The sequence below is a fragment of the Aspergillus stella-maris genome (genome assembly GCF_047715825.1).
Source record: "Aspergillus stella-maris strain CBS 113639 unplaced genomic scaffold BDV14scaffold_34, whole genome shotgun sequence".
NCBI lineage: Eukaryota > Fungi > Ascomycota > Eurotiomycetes > Eurotiales > Aspergillaceae > Aspergillus > Aspergillus stella-maris.
In genome coordinates this window covers 207357-225512 of record NW_027396828.1, presented here as the reverse complement: position 1 = coordinate 225512, position 18156 = coordinate 207357, and the positions used below count along the sequence as shown (strand labels likewise).

General features: G+C 52.6%; 8 protein-coding genes across 8 annotated transcripts; 4 read left to right on the top strand and 4 right to left on the bottom strand.

The window, feature by feature from the left end:
* Positions 1-1069: 1069 nt before the first annotated feature.
* BDV14DRAFT_190385 (cytochrome P450) lies at positions 1070-2735 on the bottom strand (the record flags this gene model as incomplete). The annotated part of the gene is made up of 4 exons (XM_073771328.1): positions 1070-1316; positions 1382-1989; positions 2071-2610; positions 2652-2735. The coding sequence occupies 4 exons, from the start codon at positions 2733-2735 to the stop codon at positions 1070-1072; spliced, it is 1479 nt and encodes a 492-aa protein (XP_073627257.1).
* Positions 2736-4701: 1966 nt separating this feature from the next.
* On the top strand, positions 4702-5784 carry BDV14DRAFT_209431 (uncharacterized protein; the record flags this gene model as incomplete). Its single annotated transcript, XM_073775645.1, has 3 exons — positions 4702-4744; positions 4826-5340; positions 5383-5784. 3 exons carry the CDS (start codon positions 4702-4704, stop codon positions 5782-5784), a joined length of 960 nt encoding a protein of 319 aa, XP_073627256.1.
* A 615-nt stretch (positions 5785-6399) lies between these two features.
* On the top strand, positions 6400-7761 carry BDV14DRAFT_209430 (SDR family oxidoreductase; the record flags this gene model as incomplete). Its single annotated transcript, XM_073775644.1, has 4 exons — positions 6400-6518; positions 6599-6881; positions 6958-7141; positions 7196-7761. The coding sequence occupies 4 exons, from the start codon at positions 6400-6402 to the stop codon at positions 7759-7761; spliced, it is 1152 nt and encodes a 383-aa protein (XP_073627255.1).
* A 293-nt stretch (positions 7762-8054) lies between these two features.
* BDV14DRAFT_175160 (SDR family oxidoreductase) lies at positions 8055-9601 on the bottom strand. The gene is made up of 4 exons (XM_073769020.1): positions 9374-9601; positions 9031-9316; positions 8777-8966; positions 8055-8699 (listed from the first exon to the last, which is right to left on the bottom strand). The coding sequence occupies exons 1-4, from the start codon at positions 9487-9489 to the stop codon at positions 8104-8106; spliced, it is 1188 nt and encodes a 395-aa protein (XP_073627254.1). The 5' UTR covers positions 9490-9601; the 3' UTR covers positions 8055-8103.
* Positions 9602-9791: 190 nt separating this feature from the next.
* Positions 9792-10923, bottom strand: BDV14DRAFT_175159 (endonuclease III domain-containing protein). The gene has a single exon (XM_073769019.1). The coding sequence runs from the start codon at positions 10885-10887 to the stop codon at positions 10000-10002; it is 888 nt and encodes a 295-aa protein (XP_073627253.1). The 5' UTR covers positions 10888-10923; the 3' UTR covers positions 9792-9999.
* A 182-nt stretch (positions 10924-11105) lies between these two features.
* On the top strand, positions 11106-12848 carry BDV14DRAFT_175158 (DNA/RNA polymerase). The gene has a single exon (XM_073769018.1). It carries the CDS (start codon positions 11176-11178, stop codon positions 12766-12768), a length of 1593 nt encoding a protein of 530 aa, XP_073627252.1. The 5' UTR covers positions 11106-11175; the 3' UTR covers positions 12769-12848.
* Positions 12849-14221: 1373 nt separating this feature from the next.
* Positions 14222-15535, top strand: BDV14DRAFT_209428 (uncharacterized protein). Its single transcript, XM_073775643.1, has 2 exons — positions 14222-14338; positions 14396-15535. The coding sequence occupies exons 1-2, from the start codon at positions 14240-14242 to the stop codon at positions 15362-15364; spliced, it is 1068 nt and encodes a 355-aa protein (XP_073627251.1). The 5' UTR covers positions 14222-14239; the 3' UTR covers positions 15365-15535.
* A 636-nt stretch (positions 15536-16171) lies between these two features.
* On the bottom strand, positions 16172-17824 carry BDV14DRAFT_209424 (O-methyltransferase; the record flags this gene model as incomplete). The annotated part of the gene is made up of 6 exons (XM_073775642.1): positions 17475-17824; positions 17256-17382; positions 17059-17182; positions 16912-16992; positions 16545-16822; positions 16172-16485 (listed from the first exon to the last, which is right to left on the bottom strand). The coding sequence occupies exons 1-6, from the start codon at positions 17688-17690 to the stop codon at positions 16172-16174; spliced, it is 1140 nt and encodes a 379-aa protein (XP_073627250.1). The 5' UTR covers positions 17691-17824.
* Between the last annotated feature and the right edge of the window lie 332 nt (positions 17825-18156).

Sequence of the window (18156 nt, the reverse complement as noted above, 5' to 3'; positions counted from 1 at the left end):
AAGGCGATTTTTGCCTTTTGCATAATCGGGCCGTACATTGTGAGTACTGGCAAATCGGGCGTCTCTGGACGAGACCGGGTCACTTGGCGGAGGAGACGAAAGCCGAAGACAGTAGAGTACCATTTGATTGCGTCGTCGAGGTTCGGAACGGACATGCCGATGTGGTTGATGTTTAGGTTCTGCTTCTTCTAAGCGGGTGCTCGTGGGATTGTATGGGAAACTTGACTCAAGGGGATTGATTTGGAGTACTCACTGCGGTCATTGTCGTGGTCTTTGCCTCCTGGATATGTCTGAGTTAACGCTCTCTCATCTCGGAGGGGGGGTGTGGATGGGGGTTCTGAATTTAACAAGAGGTGTGGGCGTGGGGGTGAACGCAATAACGCAGACATGAAGGTCCATGTGGGTATTGCAACTGGTCATGAAAGGCTCTCCGAGGGCTGCCAAAGGTAGCATGGTGTCTCTCCTCTGCCTGCACAACCCGCCTATGCACAGTGTCACTGTCACAAAAAGGCAAGACAGAACCCACATTCCAGTGGCCAACCGGTAACTCGGCACTCAAAAGATCATCACGGGTCGCAACCCCCCAGGCTCCGGCTTTTACCCGCGATTCAAGGCCATGTAGGGTCGATCATTCGTGGGTTAGGTTCAGATTCTAAGACCTCACGGCTACTTACGTTCTCTGGAGAATGCGATGCCTCTAAGCCCACCTTTATTCTTTTGTGGTTTTGCACGGCCTTCAGATTGGGTATCAGCGGGCAGAAATTGCCACAGCGTTTGCTCATTAACTCCATCGCGACAACCGAGTCACTGAAGGTATTCTACTTCTCGAGCCGTGCATACAACTAAGGCAATATGTGTTCTAGGGACCAAAGGAAAGCTTCCACACAGTGATGTAGTTAAAATCAAAGCTAGCATTTCCGGTACCGTAATCATTCAAAGATGGCAACTACCCTATGTCAAGATCACCTATGCACTCCCTAACCTAAAAAACCTACCCTAGCTACCTATCTGAGCGGTAGAGTTCACCCAGTTGACGTGGTCACAGCCCACCCACTCAGCAGGCGAGGCATCAAAGCATCACCTCACACTTCCTGCCTCTCGGAGCGATGAGGGAGTACTGCGCAATCTCCATGGACTCTGGCGTGGTAGATGGGGCCAGTTTGATACACGCGCATTGACGGAAGAGCAAGGCAGTAGCGAACCGAAGCTCCATCTGGGCGACGTGAAGCCCAATACACGTTCTGCTCCCACCGCCAAAGGGCGCAAAAATTGCCTTTGCATGCTGTGACTCGTCCAGCCACCGTTCAGGATGGAATCTGTGTTTTCAAGCGGTTAGGAACTGTTGTGGAGAGAGGCAGGTTGCAGGGTCAGGTCAGCTTACTTATCAGGCTCAGCCCATACACTACCGTCTCGATGCAAAGAGTAGGACTGGGTAGTAACGATAGAGCCGCCGGGGATTTGGTGGCCACATACATTGAAACCGGCCATGGGAACAACACGAGGCAGTCCAAAAGGCGCGGCACCATACAAGCGGAGCGACTCGTTGATGACTGCGTTAAGGTAAGGCAGCTCCTCCAGCTCCGCGTCTGTAAAGTCCACTCGCAGGGCTGCGACCTCATTCACCAGCCGCGACTGGATCTCGTGGTTCGCCATCACTGCCCATGTGAGGAAGGTCATTGTCACAGCTGTTGTTCCAGAGCCGGCTACGATCAGCATGACGGACTCTATCAGGACTTCGCGGTCGGCCATTGTCTCGTCGCTGCTCTTGCCGCCTTTTAAACCTGCAAAGATGTTTGCTTTCGGCAGCTCCCTTTGCGAGGCCCGCTGGACTATCTCCGCGCTTCTCTTTTCGATGTACTGATCCGCACGAGTAAGAGGGTCAAAGTAGCCAAAGGTGCAGGTTCTAAGCGCACAGTACAGGCCGTAAACCTCCAGTCGGAGCGCCCGAGCCTTGTTGACAAACTCCAATTCGTCGATATACTTGTTTTTCTGAAGGAAAGTAGAGTCTCTTAGCATAGGTAATTGAGTTAGGGCTGACGCACCCACAGCTTTTTAGGTATAAGAACGAACCTGTCCGGTTTTGGTCATGCTAAAATCTTCACTGAAAACCAATGCCCCCGTTACATCAGTGGCCATGGAAGTCCACCATTTCATTGCATCCGAGGGTCCAGATACTGCTTCCTTCTTGATGCCTTGCACAGCGGCTTCCGCCAGTTGACGCACGGTCGGTTCCCAATGCTCGCGGAGAGAACTCTTGCTGAAGGGACGCGAGAGAAGCCTTCGCTTGCGGGCATGGACCTGCGTGTCAGTTGCAGTAAAGCAATTTACAGCCTCGCGGAATTTGATGTACCACGGGGATTTGATGAAGGGATTGCTGATCTTGTGGATCTCGCGATATCCATCATAGTCGCAAACATCCACCTCGTCGGGGGAGATACGAACGACCGGACCATATTTCCTATGCAGCTCATCGACCCATTGAGACCGGTAGCCGTTCAGCGCATGGAAGCGAAGCACGAGGCCTGTCACAGAGGTATACCACGGCCCAGGAAGATGGCGGAGGGGATTGAAGAGCGTTTGTTTCAAGAACTGCCCTTGGGTTATTGGAAGCTCGAGTCACAAGCTGTGTGGTAGATAGGGAGGAAACTAACAATCAGTGAAAGGACCAGGAGTACCAGATGCACCGCCGGTATCTGAAGAGGGGGATCGGAAATGGGGATATCCACTTTCAGCATCCTGAGATTATTGAGCAAACATCGATTAAAAAGCATGGAACAAAAATAAAAAAACCATGCCAATGGAGTGGGAGGAAAGCTGCGATTTATGTCCCGATGTACTGAGCTGGTTGATTCCAGTTGCATGCAATGCGTCACCTAAGGACAATGAGTTGAATGCTGATCCCAGCGATTACCAGCAGCTTCCAGCCGGTTGATCCGATCACTTTCTCAATGCAAGCTGTAAAGCTCGTGCAAACCAGGCTCTTCTGGATTAGGAAAGATTCGCGGCATACGTGGGGTTTCAATCAGTCTTGCTATTGCTTGCTACGCAGCCTATGCTGTGGATCGCACGCAGGCCTTGCAGTAGTGATAGCAACTATACAAACCAAGAATTAGCCAGACCGCCCCAGGTAATTAGGTAGTGGGAGGATACGGTGAGGTTCTCCGACCAGAGGGATGTGCCAATGCCAAAATGTGCGAGTGCCCAATGGAGCCGTGGCACTAAATCATGCTATGGGGTGACTAAGTACATATTATGACTCTTGCCAATCTACACAGCAGGAATGCAGTAAAGCTTATACCAAAATCCGCACCTGACGAGTGGCATAGCTTAGGTTTATTATTGTTACAAACCCCTTCCAGGTACAGGTTACATGTATCAGACTTCGAAGTCCAAGAGACAGGCTTGGAGGCTCCGGACACAGGTTTGCGTCGCGGTGTAGGCACAATGCATGCTGGGTAATTACTGCTACATCGTGTTACTACAAAGTATCGCTACGCTGCGCCGACGCACGAGAAGTCAAGGACCACATGGCAACGACGACCGGGAGACGGCGACCGTGGCGTTCAGAGAGAGGCGCTCAGACCAGGGGGCCGAATGCATAGCCAGCTATATAGAGAGAGCTGCCCAGGGCAGCCACTTCCACACTGACATGGAAGTGTTTGGCCGCCTGGCTCATGGATGGGCTGAAGACGGCCGAGTCGAAGGTCGAGCTGATGCAGGTGAAGGCAAGAATGACCCTGATGAAGAGCCTAAGCAGTAAAGGACAGGCCAGTCAGTTGCATCGTGGAAATCCTGGATGGAGGGGAACAGGGGCTTCGTACCTGGTTCTCAACGGCCAGGTTTGGGGAAAGGACGCGTCGTCAGGTCCGTCAAAGTCGACAACATAGTCCTCGCGGTCTGGTAGTGGTGGCGGATGCGGCCTGCCTCGCCCAAAAGACATGGCTTGAGCTGCTTCGTTTGGGGCCAATCCGGCTTCCAAGTCGCGCCGATGGCCGCTGCTCGAATGGAGTGATTGTGTTCGCGATGATTCGGGTGTGTAGGGAACTCCAGTGGGCAGATCAAGGGTGGTATCCTTTTCATCAAAGCACGAAGCCTTGAATTGAGGATCGGTTTCCTGCATGCCGCCGATCTCTTCTCCTTCATAAGAAGCGTCTCTTACCTGTGCAGACTTATATACAGCACCATTGCTAGGAGGCACAGATACACTAAAAATGCATCGTTTCATAACTTCTCCTTCCCGCCATGCCGAGATATCCGGCACGGCGGTCACGCCGACTCAGGGCGTAGTCGAGGTCTCACTGCGATAAAGAAATAGGCAGGCAGCTTTATCCGGTTGCCGGGTTAGCGCAACTAAATGAGACGTCAGCCAATGTTGTCCATGGTCCCTCAAGGCCCGTTTTGCGCTCGCCGCGATCCAAGGTCTATGGAAAGCAAAGATCCACTTGCGCCCACCTCCCCTCCCCCCCTCTCCCTGCCGGCGCCTGGGCATTCCCTGTGCCCCAAAGGCACCTGTGAGAAACGACTTCCAAAGGACGAGACACCTGGGAATGCCGTTATACCCGACCCTTTGCTACGCATATCGGATTTAGAATCTCATCCTGTTTAGGACACTCAGTGGCATCGAATTAATTCGGTGCTGGGGAACGTGACGCCACATTCATGGCTCAACAAGACCGGAGGCCCGTCCCTGGTTCCCTCATCATGCCGCGAGCACTGCCTGGAGGACGGCAATATAAAAGGCAATGTTCATCCTTTAAATCGCATCAGTATTGTATTCAAGTCGTTCTCTACGTATCTCGAAATTTGCGGCTTTCCAAGTTCATAGCTGGACTTCTCGTTCAGACGGCCTTTGCTGCACCCCAGTTCCCAAGAGGCTTCCAGTCCAAGACAGCCTCCACCATCTTCCAGCTGAAGAACAATGGCACTTGGATCGAGAATCTGGCTGTACGGTCCGACGGCTCACTCCTTGCTACACGGATTGACGCCCCTGAGCTCTGGTCCATTGACCCAAACGCCAACGGCAGCAGTTCAGCGCGTACTTCCATCATCACCACCTTCCCCCATGCCATGAGCACGCTGGGCATTGTCGAGCTAACCCATGACATTTTCGCCATTGTCGTGGGCAACCTTTCTCTCCCGAGCGTTACGCCAACCCCGGGCTCTTTTAACGTCTGGACGGTCGACCTAACCGGCCATGCTCCCTGCACCGAAATCCTAGCACGCATGCCAAACGCGACCTTCCTAGACGGGATGGCGAAGTATGCCGACAATCTTCTCCTGCTCACCGATGCCGCCAAGGGCGCAGTTTGGCGCCTTAACACGACGACGGGCGACTACTCCGTGGCGCTGTCCCACCCTTCCATGCCCCCGGCAGCCGGGTAGCCCGTGAAGGTTGGGGTGAACGGAATCAAGGTGCGAAAAAATTACGTGTACTACACGAGTTCCAGCCAGGAGGTATTTGCGCGCTTCCCGGTTGACGAGAACGCAACTCCTACGGGCCCGGTCGAGATCATCGCCAGCGGGTTCTTTTTCGACGGATTTGCGCTGGCTGTGGATGGTACGGCGTATCTTACGACCAATCCGCAGAACGAGGTGATTGAGATCTCGCCGGAGGGACGTGTGCGGCTACTCGCGGGCAACCAGTTCATGCTTGTGGTTGGCGGATCGACTGCTGCGGCCATCGATCAGGAGCGTTCGGTTCTGTATGTGGCGACGAGTGGTGCACAGTTTGCGCCGGTTATGGGCCGGATGGAGCCTGCGAAGGTTGTAGCCATTCCTTTGTAATCTCTTTGATGTTGTAAAAATGCATTCTGTTGTTTGGCTAGGCAGAGGCAGAGGTTGAGCTGTATAGGAGAGCTAAATACTAAATGTTTGATAGTTTTAGTATTATATAATCAATTCCATCAGTGTGTCTAGAGTAGTTTGACCCAGCATGATTAAATGAATGACCTTCTCACTGTCTGCATTCACAATAATGACTATCGTTGGCATTGGTAGTCTCAGTCATGTGACCTATAGATGAGCAAAGGCGTCCAGGGCAGAGTCAAAGTCCGCAAGATTAAAAAAAAAAGTGGGAGCCGAAGACAAGTTAAGGGAATTCGTCGACGCCCTCGGGGACATTTGATCCACTCGCTTGTGCAGCCAGAGCGGAGCCCCTGTGGGCTTTCTGTGGGCCGTCTGGACTTGGCGGCATCTACACTGAGTACAAAACTTCAAAGTAAAAACACCATCACCAGGCTGCCAAGTCGGGGTGGAACATATTCTGACTCCCCATGTAGTACAGAAACTGACTTGTTATAGTAGCCGCCGGAGAGGACGACGGGCTATAAAGGCCCCCCAAAGGACCTGCTCTGGGAATTCAGTTGTGCTACACATTCGCAGGAATCAATCTCCTTCACCATGAACAACATCTACGGAATTCGCGCTGCAGACAGCAAAGTCGCCTTTGTTACCGGTGCCAACGGTATTAGCGGCAGTGCTATTATTGATCATCTGATCAAGCAGCCAGCCCGGGAGTGGTGAGTCCTCCGCTCCCTACCCAACACCCATGATGATGTCTCGCCTCTTGATAGTCTGTGTCTGCTCACCACTACCCAAGGTCCGAGATCATCATCACCTCGAGAAGCTCGATCAAGACCGTCTACACCGATCCAAGGGTGCGCTTTATCGCCATAGACTTCCTGGAACCGGCCGAGGCTATCGTCGAGAAGATCAAAGGATTGTGCGCGGGCGTGACCCATGCCTTTTTCTCATCCTACATCCACAACAACGACTTTTCGCAGCTGTATAAGAAGAATGGCCCCTTGTTCCGTAACTTTATTGAAGCAGTGGACCTAGCCTGTCCCAAGCTGCAGCGGGTAGTACTGCAAACCGGAGGCAAGGTAAGCACGGGTTGCAGACTTTTCACTCCCCCTACATGAGATAGCAGGACGAGACTCTCTAACCTACTGCCGGCAGCACTACGGGTTTCAATACAGGAACATCACAATGCCCCTTCTGGAAAGCATGCCTCGTTACGAGGGCCCAGAGAACATTTTCTATTACGAACAGGAAGACGACCTTTTTGCCGCCCAGAAACGCCGCAACTCCTGGAGTTACAATATCATTCGTCCCATGGCCATCATCGGGTATAGTTGCCAATGTACGCATACCTAGCCCAGTATAACCCCCATCCGTTTGCTAACCCATTCTGCAGACCTGGGAATCAACGAAACACTCCCCCTGGCTCAGTATTTCTTGATCTGCCGAGAACTCGGCGAGGCCCCCCGCTGGCCCGGGACGTTGGAAAGCTACCACCGCGTCGAGAAGCAGTCGTCCGCCCCAGGAATAGCCAACCTGACTCTCTGGGCAGCCACAAACCCCCAGTGCAAAAACGAGGCCTTCAACCACGACGACGGCGACGTCATCGTGTGGATGTTCCTGTGGCACTTGCTCGCCAAGTATTTCCAGGTTCCGATGGATAGATTCGAGCCCCCCACGGCTGCGACGGAGCCATTTGATCTGGGCGAGTGGGCCCTGGACAAGAAGGCTGTTTGGGAGCGAATTGTCGCTAGGTATGGTGGGGACCCGGAGGCTTTCCAGATAGACGCGTTTAAGCTCATGAACTGGTACATCACGCCTGCGGCGAACTTGGCGCCTTTCATTAGTACCGTTGTCAAGGCGCGGCAGTTTGGCTGGGACCATGGTGATGATACCTACCAGTCTTGGCTGAACACCATGCGTGTGTATGAGAATGCTGGTGTTTTGCCAATTCTCCCCTGATGGCATCCAATGTGTTGCTGCGTCGCGCGGAAACGAAGACCATTGCATTTGCCGAGTCGGGTCAACATAGACAAAAGTTAGGACAGTTTTTGTTTTACTAAGATAGAATGAAATATCAGCGAAGAATTTGTCAATAACAAAAGCTTCCATGTTCCCTTCTTGCAAATTTGATCTTTTGAACATTGGCCAACTACGCAGTCTAGCCTTTCAGAATGACATAGCAGCATCATTAGCCATGAAGCTTCTAAGACTAATACTGTGACAGGACTTTAGGTTAAGAAAGACTCAATTCACCCCACCATCTGCTATTCAATATATATATACAATCCATCCACAACGCCATCATTCATCCCCTTCCAGAAAACGCTCCGGGTCCGGGAGAATACCCGCATTTTCATAAGAGCGAAAAGTACTAATCCAAGCCTCATGCGAGTCATCAATCCGCCCCCAACCAAACTCGCGCGCCTTGTGCGTCGTAGTCAAAAACGTCGCCCCAGGAGTCGGCGGCGAGAACAATCCGTCCAGCATGGCAAAGCCCTGGTCTTGAAAAGAATCTGCAGCCCCACCGTACTGTTCCGTAATGCGCATCCAAATCGCGCGTTTGTCGCGCGCCCACTCGGCCATTTTGAAGCGCGGCTGCTGGTTATCTGCACCGGCATAGGAATCAGGCCCCTCGATCTCAACACCGTAGTACCGCCCGAAGAGCGTCCACAGGAATCTCCAGACAATGGCGTCGCCGTTGCCGTGGTTGAAGGCCTGGTCGCAGGCTTGCTCGCTTGTCGCGGCCCAGACGTGCATATCTGCGAGGCTAGGCGCGTACGACTGGCCTTCAACCTGGTGCCAGCCGTTGTAGTTGCCTGGCCACTGGGCAGAGTGGCCTAGCTCGCGACAGATGAGGAAGTACTGCGCGATTAACAGGGCTTCGTTCATGCCGGAAACTAAAGAGGAAAGGATTAGCTCTGGCCCGTGCCCGGGTTTGAAGTCTTCCCGCGCTACGCAAAAGCACATGACTTACACTGGTTTGTAAAGCCGACGATGCCAAAGGGTCGGATGATGTTGTAGTGCCACCGCTTGGTGCGTTGCTGGACTGCAAAGAGAGTGTCCTCTTGTTGATAGTAGAATAGGGTTTCGGCGCCTGGGCCTTGATACCGCGGGGTGTCTTCGGAACAGGGGAAGTCAAACCCCCGGTATTGAATGCCGTAGTGCTGTGAGACGTCAGTTCAACACACCACGGATGAAGAGAAACAGTCCACTCCACTCGCAACACACCTTGCCTCCAGTCTGAAGACTGACTCGCTGGAGCCGCGGACAGGCGGCGTCGACGGCCTCGAGAAAATTGGAAAACAGCGGGCAATTTGTCTCGGGCAGCTTAGCTGGTTTGCTGTCATGGACATACGAGGTGAAGAAAGCGTGGGTGACCTGTCGACACCTTTTTTTCAACTTGGCTATGAGTGCCTCGCGTTCTTCCTGCAGAAAATCAAGGGCAATGAATCGGACCCTTGGGTCAGTCCAACAGGTCTTTGGTGCATTGCGCGAGGTTATGATGATTTGCGACCTTCCCCGGGGTAATTAGTCCTTGCCTTGCAATGTTCAGGTCGGAAGATGGGGTTACCATTCATGCTTCGGGGTCCGGATGAGGTGGTCAACAATCGCTTGGCCTCCCATGCCGTTGGCGCCGGTGACAAAGGCCACCCGAGCGGACGGAGGAGCGCAGACAGAAATTTCCATGGTGAGATCTAAGAAAACGTTGGTGGCCGAAGGTTGGAAATGCTGGGTACCGCTCTATATAATCCCTTTCTGGAAGATGGTTGCTACGTCATGATGAGTAGCATGATGTCAGGTATCTTAGATCGGGTCCAGTCTTTTTTAATAGATCAATCCTGATCGTCTGGGTCGACTGGGGTATACAACTGTTGTTCTACTTGGTTGCAACCATGAAATAACCTGTTGTTGAAGTTGATCTTGAGGGGCGCAGCAGCCATAGCATGGGTCCAATAGATGACCGCATTTAACCTTCACTGCACATAATTTGGTACTTTTATAGAGCAGTATTAGCTCTAATGCTATGGCACTCTCATTTCAACAGCTACTTCATGCAGTTCAGTCCCGGACATTAAAAGCTGGGTGCCATCTGCACACTGTATATACATATATTGGATAACTCCAACACATTTCCAAAGTGTGTCTCGATTCAAAGACACCACAACACAAACGAACTGACACCAGCCTATCTGGCAGCTACCCTTCTAAGCCACGCATAAGTTCACAGTCGTAGTTACGGTCACCGCCAGCGCGACAGCGTGGACACTCCCTCCCATGCGTGATGAATAGTAAATGCAAGGAATACTTGAAATCATCAGGAATCCTGCGCTCTAGATGAGCCCGAGCAAGCTCCGCAGATGCACTAGACGGCCTCCACCCCAACTGCCCCGTAAGTCGATAAATATGCGTGTCGACAACGAACCGGTGCCGCTGCAGCGTCAAAGCAAGCACACAACTCGCTGTTTTCGGCCCAATCCCGTAATACGAGAGGAGCTCCTGCATGGCCTCCGAGTCTGTCGCGCGGAATAGATGGTTCAGCGTATATTCACCGTGGTTCTTCTTGACCTGCTCGAGGATCCTAATGATCATGCGAGATTTCCGCTCGTGAAGGCCGCCGCATGCCAATGCGTCTTTCAGCTTGGATTCGCCGCCCCCAGCGATCGAAGTGAAGTTCGTCCAGGATCCGAATGTTTTATCGAGACTGTGTACTTGGCGGATTGCGTTCTGCTCGTTTGTTGCTTGGCAGAGGACCCCGTAGACGAGACCGTGCAGCACGTCAGGGAAGCTGCTGGGGCGGGCGACGTTATCGGCGTTCATTGCATTGCTGGAAAGCGGATCGCGGGCGCCGTGCAGCTTGGTGAGGATGCGGTTGGCGCGCGAACATTCTTCGGGCGAGGGCGACTGGAAGTCAGGGTAGGGGGACTCTGAGGCGTAGCGACGGAATTGGTTCCATTTGTGGGATGCGCGGGGTGCGGGTTTAGGGGACTGTACTGATGATGTTCTAGCTTTGACTTGGGGTTTAGAGTTGGTTCGCTGGGCGTGTTGACGGAGAACAGGCGCCATGACATGTATGTGGCGGAGCATAGAAGGGCAACTGAGGCGGCCGGACTGCGGTGGTTGACCCTCTTTAACGAAGCAGTAGAAATGCTCATGACGTCCGGACCTGATCGGAGGATCGAACCTTGAATTTATCTGACCAATCACAGGCCTTCGATCATTTCATCGTGCAGTGGTCTGTGGGTCACCGATCCCGTCTGATCCGGAGCCACTGGAGTAGGTGTGGACCTGAATAGCCAAGGTAGGGGTAGGTGTGCTATAAGGACCTCGCCCTCATCTGGCACCAGATCATAGTCCCTTCCCACACCCGATGTCATGTCGTATGCCAGAGAGTCGCGCTATACCTATCGCCATCTCCGCCTCCTGCAACAAGGCTCGCCGAGGAGCCCGCTACGGGTGATTGCCCTGGTCGACTACGATGCATTCTACGCCCAATGCGAGAGCGTCCGCCTAGGTCTCCCACCGACGGTTCCACTTGCAGTTCAGCAGTGGAATGCAGTTATTGCCCTGAACTACGCTGCGCGGGAACACGGTTTGAGTCGGGGCATGTCCGTGGATGAGGTCAAGGAAAAGTGCCCCGATATTGTCCTGCAACATGTCGCCACCTGGCGTGAAGGATCACCGACCTGGGCGTACCGATCGGATGTTCTGAAAAGGATGAAAACAGACAAGGCTGCATTGGATCCCTATCGAGTGGAGGCCCGCCGGACAATGGCCCTGGTCCGGGCATGCTTTCCGGCTCCGCCCTTGATTGAAAGGGCAAGCATTGATGAGATCTTCATTGATCTTTCCTCCTTGGTATACCAGGAGCTTGTTAAACGGCACCCTGAGGTAGAAAAGCCCCCATCGGTTGAATTAGACGCACATCTTCCGGTCCCCCAACTAGAGGGAAATTTGGAGTGGAATGATGCGCACGTTCAGGAACGTCCACAGGTGCACCTTGAGGTCAAGGACCACGCCACTGACTGGGACGAGATTGCGTCCAACATCGGGTCGCAGATCATCAACAACCTGAGGCAAGAGATACTGCGGCAGCTGAAATATACCTGTTCGGCAGGCATTGCCCCGAACAAAATGCTAGCGAAGCTGGCCGCCGGGCGTAACAAGCCAAACGGCCAGACTGTAGTGCTGCCAGGCGCAGTTTCCAGTTTCCTGTCATCTAGCCGAGTGACCAAGATCCGCGGACTCGGACGAATACTAGGACGCCATCTCGTGCGTGAGTTTGAGACCGACCAGGTGTCTTCTCTATTATCAGTGACTCTGCCGCGGTTACAGTCGGTTTTGGGCTTGGAAGCCGGTCGCTGGGTCTACGATGTCATCCGCGGCATCGATAGAAGCGAAGTAGTGCGTCGCATACACGTTCAATCGATGCTTTCAGCCAAGACATTTGTCCCCAAGCTTCCAGCCGGTCGTGCAATGTACTGGCTTCGTATCTTTATTGCTGATTTGCTCGGACGGATCCACGAACTGGAAGCTGAGGGATACGAATTGCGTCCGACAACTCTTGCACTGACCCATCACATTGATGGCCGGTTCGGGCCCGGACGTTCAAGGCAGGTCGTGATTCCTGCAGGAATGCCCATGTCGGAAAATTCGCTCATGCCAGCCGCGCAGGCCCTGTTGATGAAATTCGCCGGCGACACGAGCTTATGGCCTTGTCAGGGACTGTCCTTGCGGCTTTCGGGATTCGAAGTTAAGCCTCAGCGCAGTCGTTCCATTTCGTCTTATTTTGCAGCGCCAATGGTACGTGGTGCGGTGGACTCGGTGCAGGCTGTGGAAAGCTCGGGGTCAGGGAGCTATACTTGTCCGCATTGCAGTCGGCCTGTCCCTGCGGCTGGCGTTTTGGAACATTTAGATTGGCATCTGGCTATGCAGATTTCTGAAGACCAACAGCAACAAACTGCTTGAATGTTGACGAACAAGCTGCTCCGTAGACCAGATTTTCAATATCACCCTAAGGTCCGCGATACGAGTCAATGAATTTGGATAAGACAAAGAATTTAGTGATATGACATAAACCAGGTATCTCTATGTATTTGTAGTGGTGTTTATATGGCCGCAATAGGCAAACATTTCAGCCAATAAAGACACCTAAATCCACCAAGTAGATATGGTACCAGGCACTGCGAGACATTCCGGGCAGCGACCTGCCTCCACCCCAGCAACACCAAAGGACATTACGTGAGAATTGCTGCAGGTCACTCATGAGGCGTTCGGCATTCTAGATTCTGGAGAGGTGGATGTAGTTAGGAGGTTGGGCTTTGGGCTGCGTGACGCTGCGGGCGAGGTTAAGGGTTGGATAAAGGCCTGGCAAAGACAATGATGGTCGACGCCAGTCGGGGCAACAATACTACGGCACGTGGGATGATAATATGGTCTTGTAGCGACGGCATGACCCATGATAGTCCGCCACTGAGAAAGGAAGGATGCGGGGGACCTCCAGACACCAGATTCCGCAATCCTCCGTCTGGGCGCATGCAAGCGCCTATGGTTATCAATGCAGTTTTCTAGATAGCTCCTGCTTCAGCACAGTGATCTAGTAGCATGAGCAGGTCCGTCTCCAAGCTCGCTTTCCATGTTATATATTACCAGGGGCCAAGGGTTCAAGCATCATCTAAGAGCAAGGTGAGTTTGGAGAAGTCGTCGTCGTGCACAAAGGACGTGAAGTATGCGTGGGTGACACCTGAGCAGATCGGTTTGAGCTCTGCGGCGGTCTCCTCCCTGGAACAAAGTAGGTCGATGGCCATTAAGTCAACCCGAGGGTCAATTCGATAGTTTGTTAAGTGCTTTCGAGATGTGATGACTATCTTGGACCTACCCAGGAAGATGTGAATGTCAAACTCAGTAGTACGGGCTATGCAGGGTAAATGGAGGAGTGGTTACCGCTCGGTAGACGGTGTACGGATCAAGTGCTCGATGATGGCATATCCAGTAGTTCCATTAGCCCCGCTGACTAAGATGACATTGACCTGACTGGGTGTCTTCGGCAGGTTCTGCATTTTGTTGGCCGGGCTAGATGTACGCTTTTCTGCAGTGTGGCGCATAACCACTACTCTTCCTTCGCAGAGCAATGGCATGGAGAGTGAGTAACTGCGCCGGGTGGGTCTGCCCAATCAGACGACCCTTCCAAGCCTGTGCAAGCACGGGGCATCTGCGACACAACTAAGCGGCACTCGGATCTCGCGGACGCCGAAAGCGTGGAGACCAAACTCGGGGGTGTCTCGGTGCAAATCCCTATAGGGCTCCCCGGCCGGGATCTCCAGCTTCCGCTGTGTGAAGAAACACGAAAGCCGGAGATGGCAGCATGTACTATAGATACAGCATAGCCTGAAGAATATCCTGGCACTACTGAAGTCTAAATCAACAAAGCTTATGCACTATGCGTCTCTCTGTCTCCCTCCTCGCCTGGCTCGCCACCCTTTGCGCAGCCAAGGACGCCGGCCAACCCTCGCCCTTCTATTCCCCGAGTGCTTTGATTGTAAGTCAGGCTGTATCATCTTCTCAACCACGTCTTTCATTCTAACCATTAGCCCAGGAAGCACTCCCCGTCTTTTATGACATATCGGACGTCAACCTGGTCGAAGCCAACCATGCCCTTGATTCCTTCTGGGCAGTCAACTACATCCGCACCACTAACAACCGGTCCTTCCTCCTCAACGTGAACGCACTCGTCCGTAACGGCAGTGCGACCCAACGCGCCGGTATCATGTCGCTCGATAACCCGTCTGTCCCATACCCAAAGAACTATCAAAACGTCGGCCAGGTCAAGAACAACAACGGCACCCTGGACCCCTTCAACCTGACAATGCCCGGCGGAAGGTTCGGCCTCGAGACCACGGGTCAGGGCGCTGCTTCCTCCTCCAAAGAGGCGGTACTCCCCCCCATGCGCATCTTCAGCCATCACCCCGGAACAGAATTCGACATCGACCTCGACTTCCAGGGCCCTGTCCTCTTAAACGCAGGCTTAGGCTCCTGGCGCTGGGGCGGCGGTATCCAGCATCAGGTATCGCTACCAGAGGCCCGGCCTCGCGGCACATTCGTCGTAGACAATATCACGCTCACTATTGATCCTCGCCACTCTGTAACGTGGTATGACCGGCAATGGGGCCCCACGCAGCCCGACCACTTCACCTGGTTCGGACTGTACCTGACCGACAAAACCGGCACGGAGAGTTATATCTCTATTTGGGACTGGGAGGACGAGATCAACGGCAACAAGACCTTCGTGACTATGCTCGATCAGGACGGCGCTAATACCGCGCTTCCTGTGTTGGACTTCCAGCGCTCTACGGATAATGTATTTCACTCTAAGGCTACTGGCGTCACATATGTACTCCAGCATAACATTACACTGGCGGATGGCTCCGAACTTATCGTCACGGCCGCGCAGCCGGACCAGGAGTATGTCATGGATGGTACTACTGTTGGCTTTTATTCTGGATACGTTGAAGTCTCGGGTGATTACATGGGCCATGGCGCTATGGATATCATGCCTCCGATGTAAATCCTGGTCGAGGTCTTTCAGGTTCGGATGGTTCGCCGTGGATGGGTTTTGGTTCTTTCAATATAGACGAATCCCGCTGTCAGGTGGATCTTCAGTTTCTCACACTTGGACGCTCGTTTTGCTGGACCCTTGTATAAATATCTCCTGTAATAATATAGCGCTAAATTTAGATTGCAGTGTTAGTATAAATCACGGAGTATATGGCTGAATAAAGCACATATAAAATTAAATGCTCCAACTGTTCTGGCTGGCCATATATAGCGCCCTGCACGTCCACAGGTACACCCCATGTACAACCCCTTGATGTTGGTAGGCAATATGAGGACTAGAGCTTGAGAGGAGTATGTTTGAGGTTTCTGGTCGCGCTGCCAGGAAGCCCAGGCCTATGGAGGTCTGACATAAGACAGCCCGGTTATAAAGCCTCCGGAAGTTCATTGTGTATGAAAGCTGTTTACCATCCGGTTACACCACAGTGACAACTATAGACCCTGCCTCGACTGAACACAATCTAAGTAGTAATGGGTGTACCTAGCAGGATGTCTTAGAATGAAGATTTACACTGGTTTCCAATGCTAATTGGGACTCGCATTGTGCAGTCTGTTAGTCCCAAAATGTGTGGAAGTTCATTTAGGATGGTTGGACTCTCGTGAGGTAGTGCAGCCCTAGCGTTATATATTCATTGTTTAAATCTCTGGATACGTATAATATCGGAGGCCTACCGCCCCTATACAAGCATTAAAGCATAACGCACCCACAGGACTTTCTCAGTTCCACGGGTCATTTGCGAGCCTTTGCGGCGTCCATATCTTACTGCTTTATCTCAGCGCGAATGATACCCTGCCCATCACCAGGCGGATAAAAGAACTCGGCCTCAAATCCGGCATCACTCAGCAACTTCCTCCAGTGGCCCTCCGAGCGCTCCATGCTATTCAAAAAGACCATCATCTCCCAGTCCCACATGGCAGGAAGGGTGGGGCAGTCCTTGTCTGGGAGAATGAACTCCTCGATTATCAGCGTTGAATAACCTGGCTTCATGGCTTCGCGGATATGTTTTAAAATCTCGATGTTCTGAGCGTCAGACCAGTCGTGCAGGATGAACTTCATGTAGTAGATTCGTGCTCCTAAAGGAAAACAGCCATTAGCCAGCTACGCAGCAGCACAATTTGTAGTATAACCATACCTTTAACGGGTTGTGGCTTGAACAAGTCAAAGGCTATCTTGTCCGCATCCAGTCCCTGCACGCTTTGCTCAATAACATGCGGCAAGTCTTCAAGAACGAACTTCCCCTTTGTGTTGGGAAATTTATGCTTGAATGTTTTGATATCATGCCCTCGCCCACCGGCCACATCCACAAAGAAAGTATCATCATCACCGCCCCTCCAATTAGTAAGAATCTGCTCCTGTACAGGGAACCACTCCACCCACGGCGGCCGACTCCCACGGTCAGCCTCCATGAAGCTGTTCGTGATGTCAAGCCGTTAAGGACTTTCAGCAACCCACTCCCAGATTATTCTGTCCTCGCCCATCGCGTAATTCCAGGGTCCGACTGTGAGCCCTCAACGACCTGATGGTTATGGTTGCGGAGCCATTCGGGAATCTTCGCGAGGCTTGACATGCCAAAGTCATAGCTACGGACAGAATCAGTCAGTCAGTAATGGCCTCTGGCTTTGCTCTGGGGAATACATAGTTCTTACTTGAATTTAACCATCGCGACGCTGTATCGGTCGGCCATCTGGTGGGTCATTCGGGTCGCCGTGTATACGTGGACGTCGCGCTCCGCAACATACTCAATTCCAGACAGGATGCGTAGGACGCGCTCTGTAGAAATTGAGATAGTATGTAAGCAGGCAACTAAGGCGTTTAAAAGATTGTTGAGGAGTAGGCAACCGACCGGCAACGAAGGGATTGGCACCCTCTACAGCAGCCAGCTGCTTCAACGTCATGGGCTCCGTCGCTTTGCTGAGGGTTGAAAAAATCTTTAGATCAATCCCAATTCGTACGCACATGGCCTGCGTTGGCTGTAGGGAGAATAGTAATTATCGTTAGCAACTGCTGCGCTGGGACGTCGCGATCGCGTTGGTCGCAGGTGTGGCGCTCCAGGCGAACATACCGAGTAAGCCAGGTGGTAGGCATTGTCCTTGGGCTCATGAAGAGCTCTGACAAGCTGCTGTGCTGCCTTTAGTGCTTCGAGGCGGTCTTTTTCATCTCCTCCTGTCTTAAAGTTGCCAATGGACTGCGTAACCTGGTCGAGGATGTCGTCAACAGGGCCCAGCTTCCTCCCATACGTGCCATTAGTGCCGTTCATAGTACTTCCGTTCGTCGCCATTGTTATTGTCGTGCTTGCCTATATTGACAACAATAGGTAAAAAAGACTGGGGGGAAACATAGGAAGGTGCGGATGTCTGCGCGAGCTCAACGTTGGAACAGCAACTGCGACCCCACGACCGGTTGCTCCTGCTACGACTCGAAAGCAACTCAGGTGGAGACCAAATGCTGCCTCCGAGTGTCCTCCAGCGTATCATTCCATTCCAGGCGTTTATCTATCGTGCGTATGGATAGCGCTATGCAGCTCGCTGCACCTTCCCCGTCCTGTCATATCACCGACAGGGGTAAGACTGGACCCAACGCCATTGATAAAAGGGCTGGAAACTGACAACGGAAGGATTCGGCAGACGCACTAGGGCTTATTGCTTGAGACGCTTAAATGCCGTTGAAACTAACACAAGCTATCGGCCAATTCTAGATCCCCGTCACTGCTGATCAATTCATCCTCGGCCCACTGGAAATGGACC

Coding starts and splice junctions, on each gene's coding strand:
- BDV14DRAFT_175160 (XM_073769020.1), bottom strand. CDS start 9,489: ATGGAAATTTCTGTCTGCGCTCCTCCGTCCGCTCGGGTGGCCTTTGTC. Junction 9,317..9,373: donor CGGACCCCGAAGCATGAATG/GTAACCCCATCT, acceptor ACCCCGGGGAAG/GTCGCAAATCATCATAACCT. Junction 8,700..8,776: donor CGTCGGCTTTACAAACCAGT/GTAAGTCATGTG, acceptor TTTCCTCTTTAG/TTTCCGGCATGAACGAAGCC.
- BDV14DRAFT_175159 (XM_073769019.1), bottom strand. CDS start 10,887: ATGCTCCGCCACATACATGTCATGGCGCCTGTTCTCCGTCAACACGCC.
- BDV14DRAFT_175158 (XM_073769018.1), top strand. CDS start 11,176: ATGTCGTATGCCAGAGAGTCGCGCTATACCTATCGCCATCTCCGCCTC.
- BDV14DRAFT_209428 (XM_073775643.1), top strand. CDS start 14,240: ATGCGTCTCTCTGTCTCCCTCCTCGCCTGGCTCGCCACCCTTTGCGCA. Junction 14,339..14,395: donor ATTCCCCGAGTGCTTTGATT/GTAAGTCAGGCT, acceptor CCATTAGCCCAG/GAAGCACTCCCCGTCTTTTA.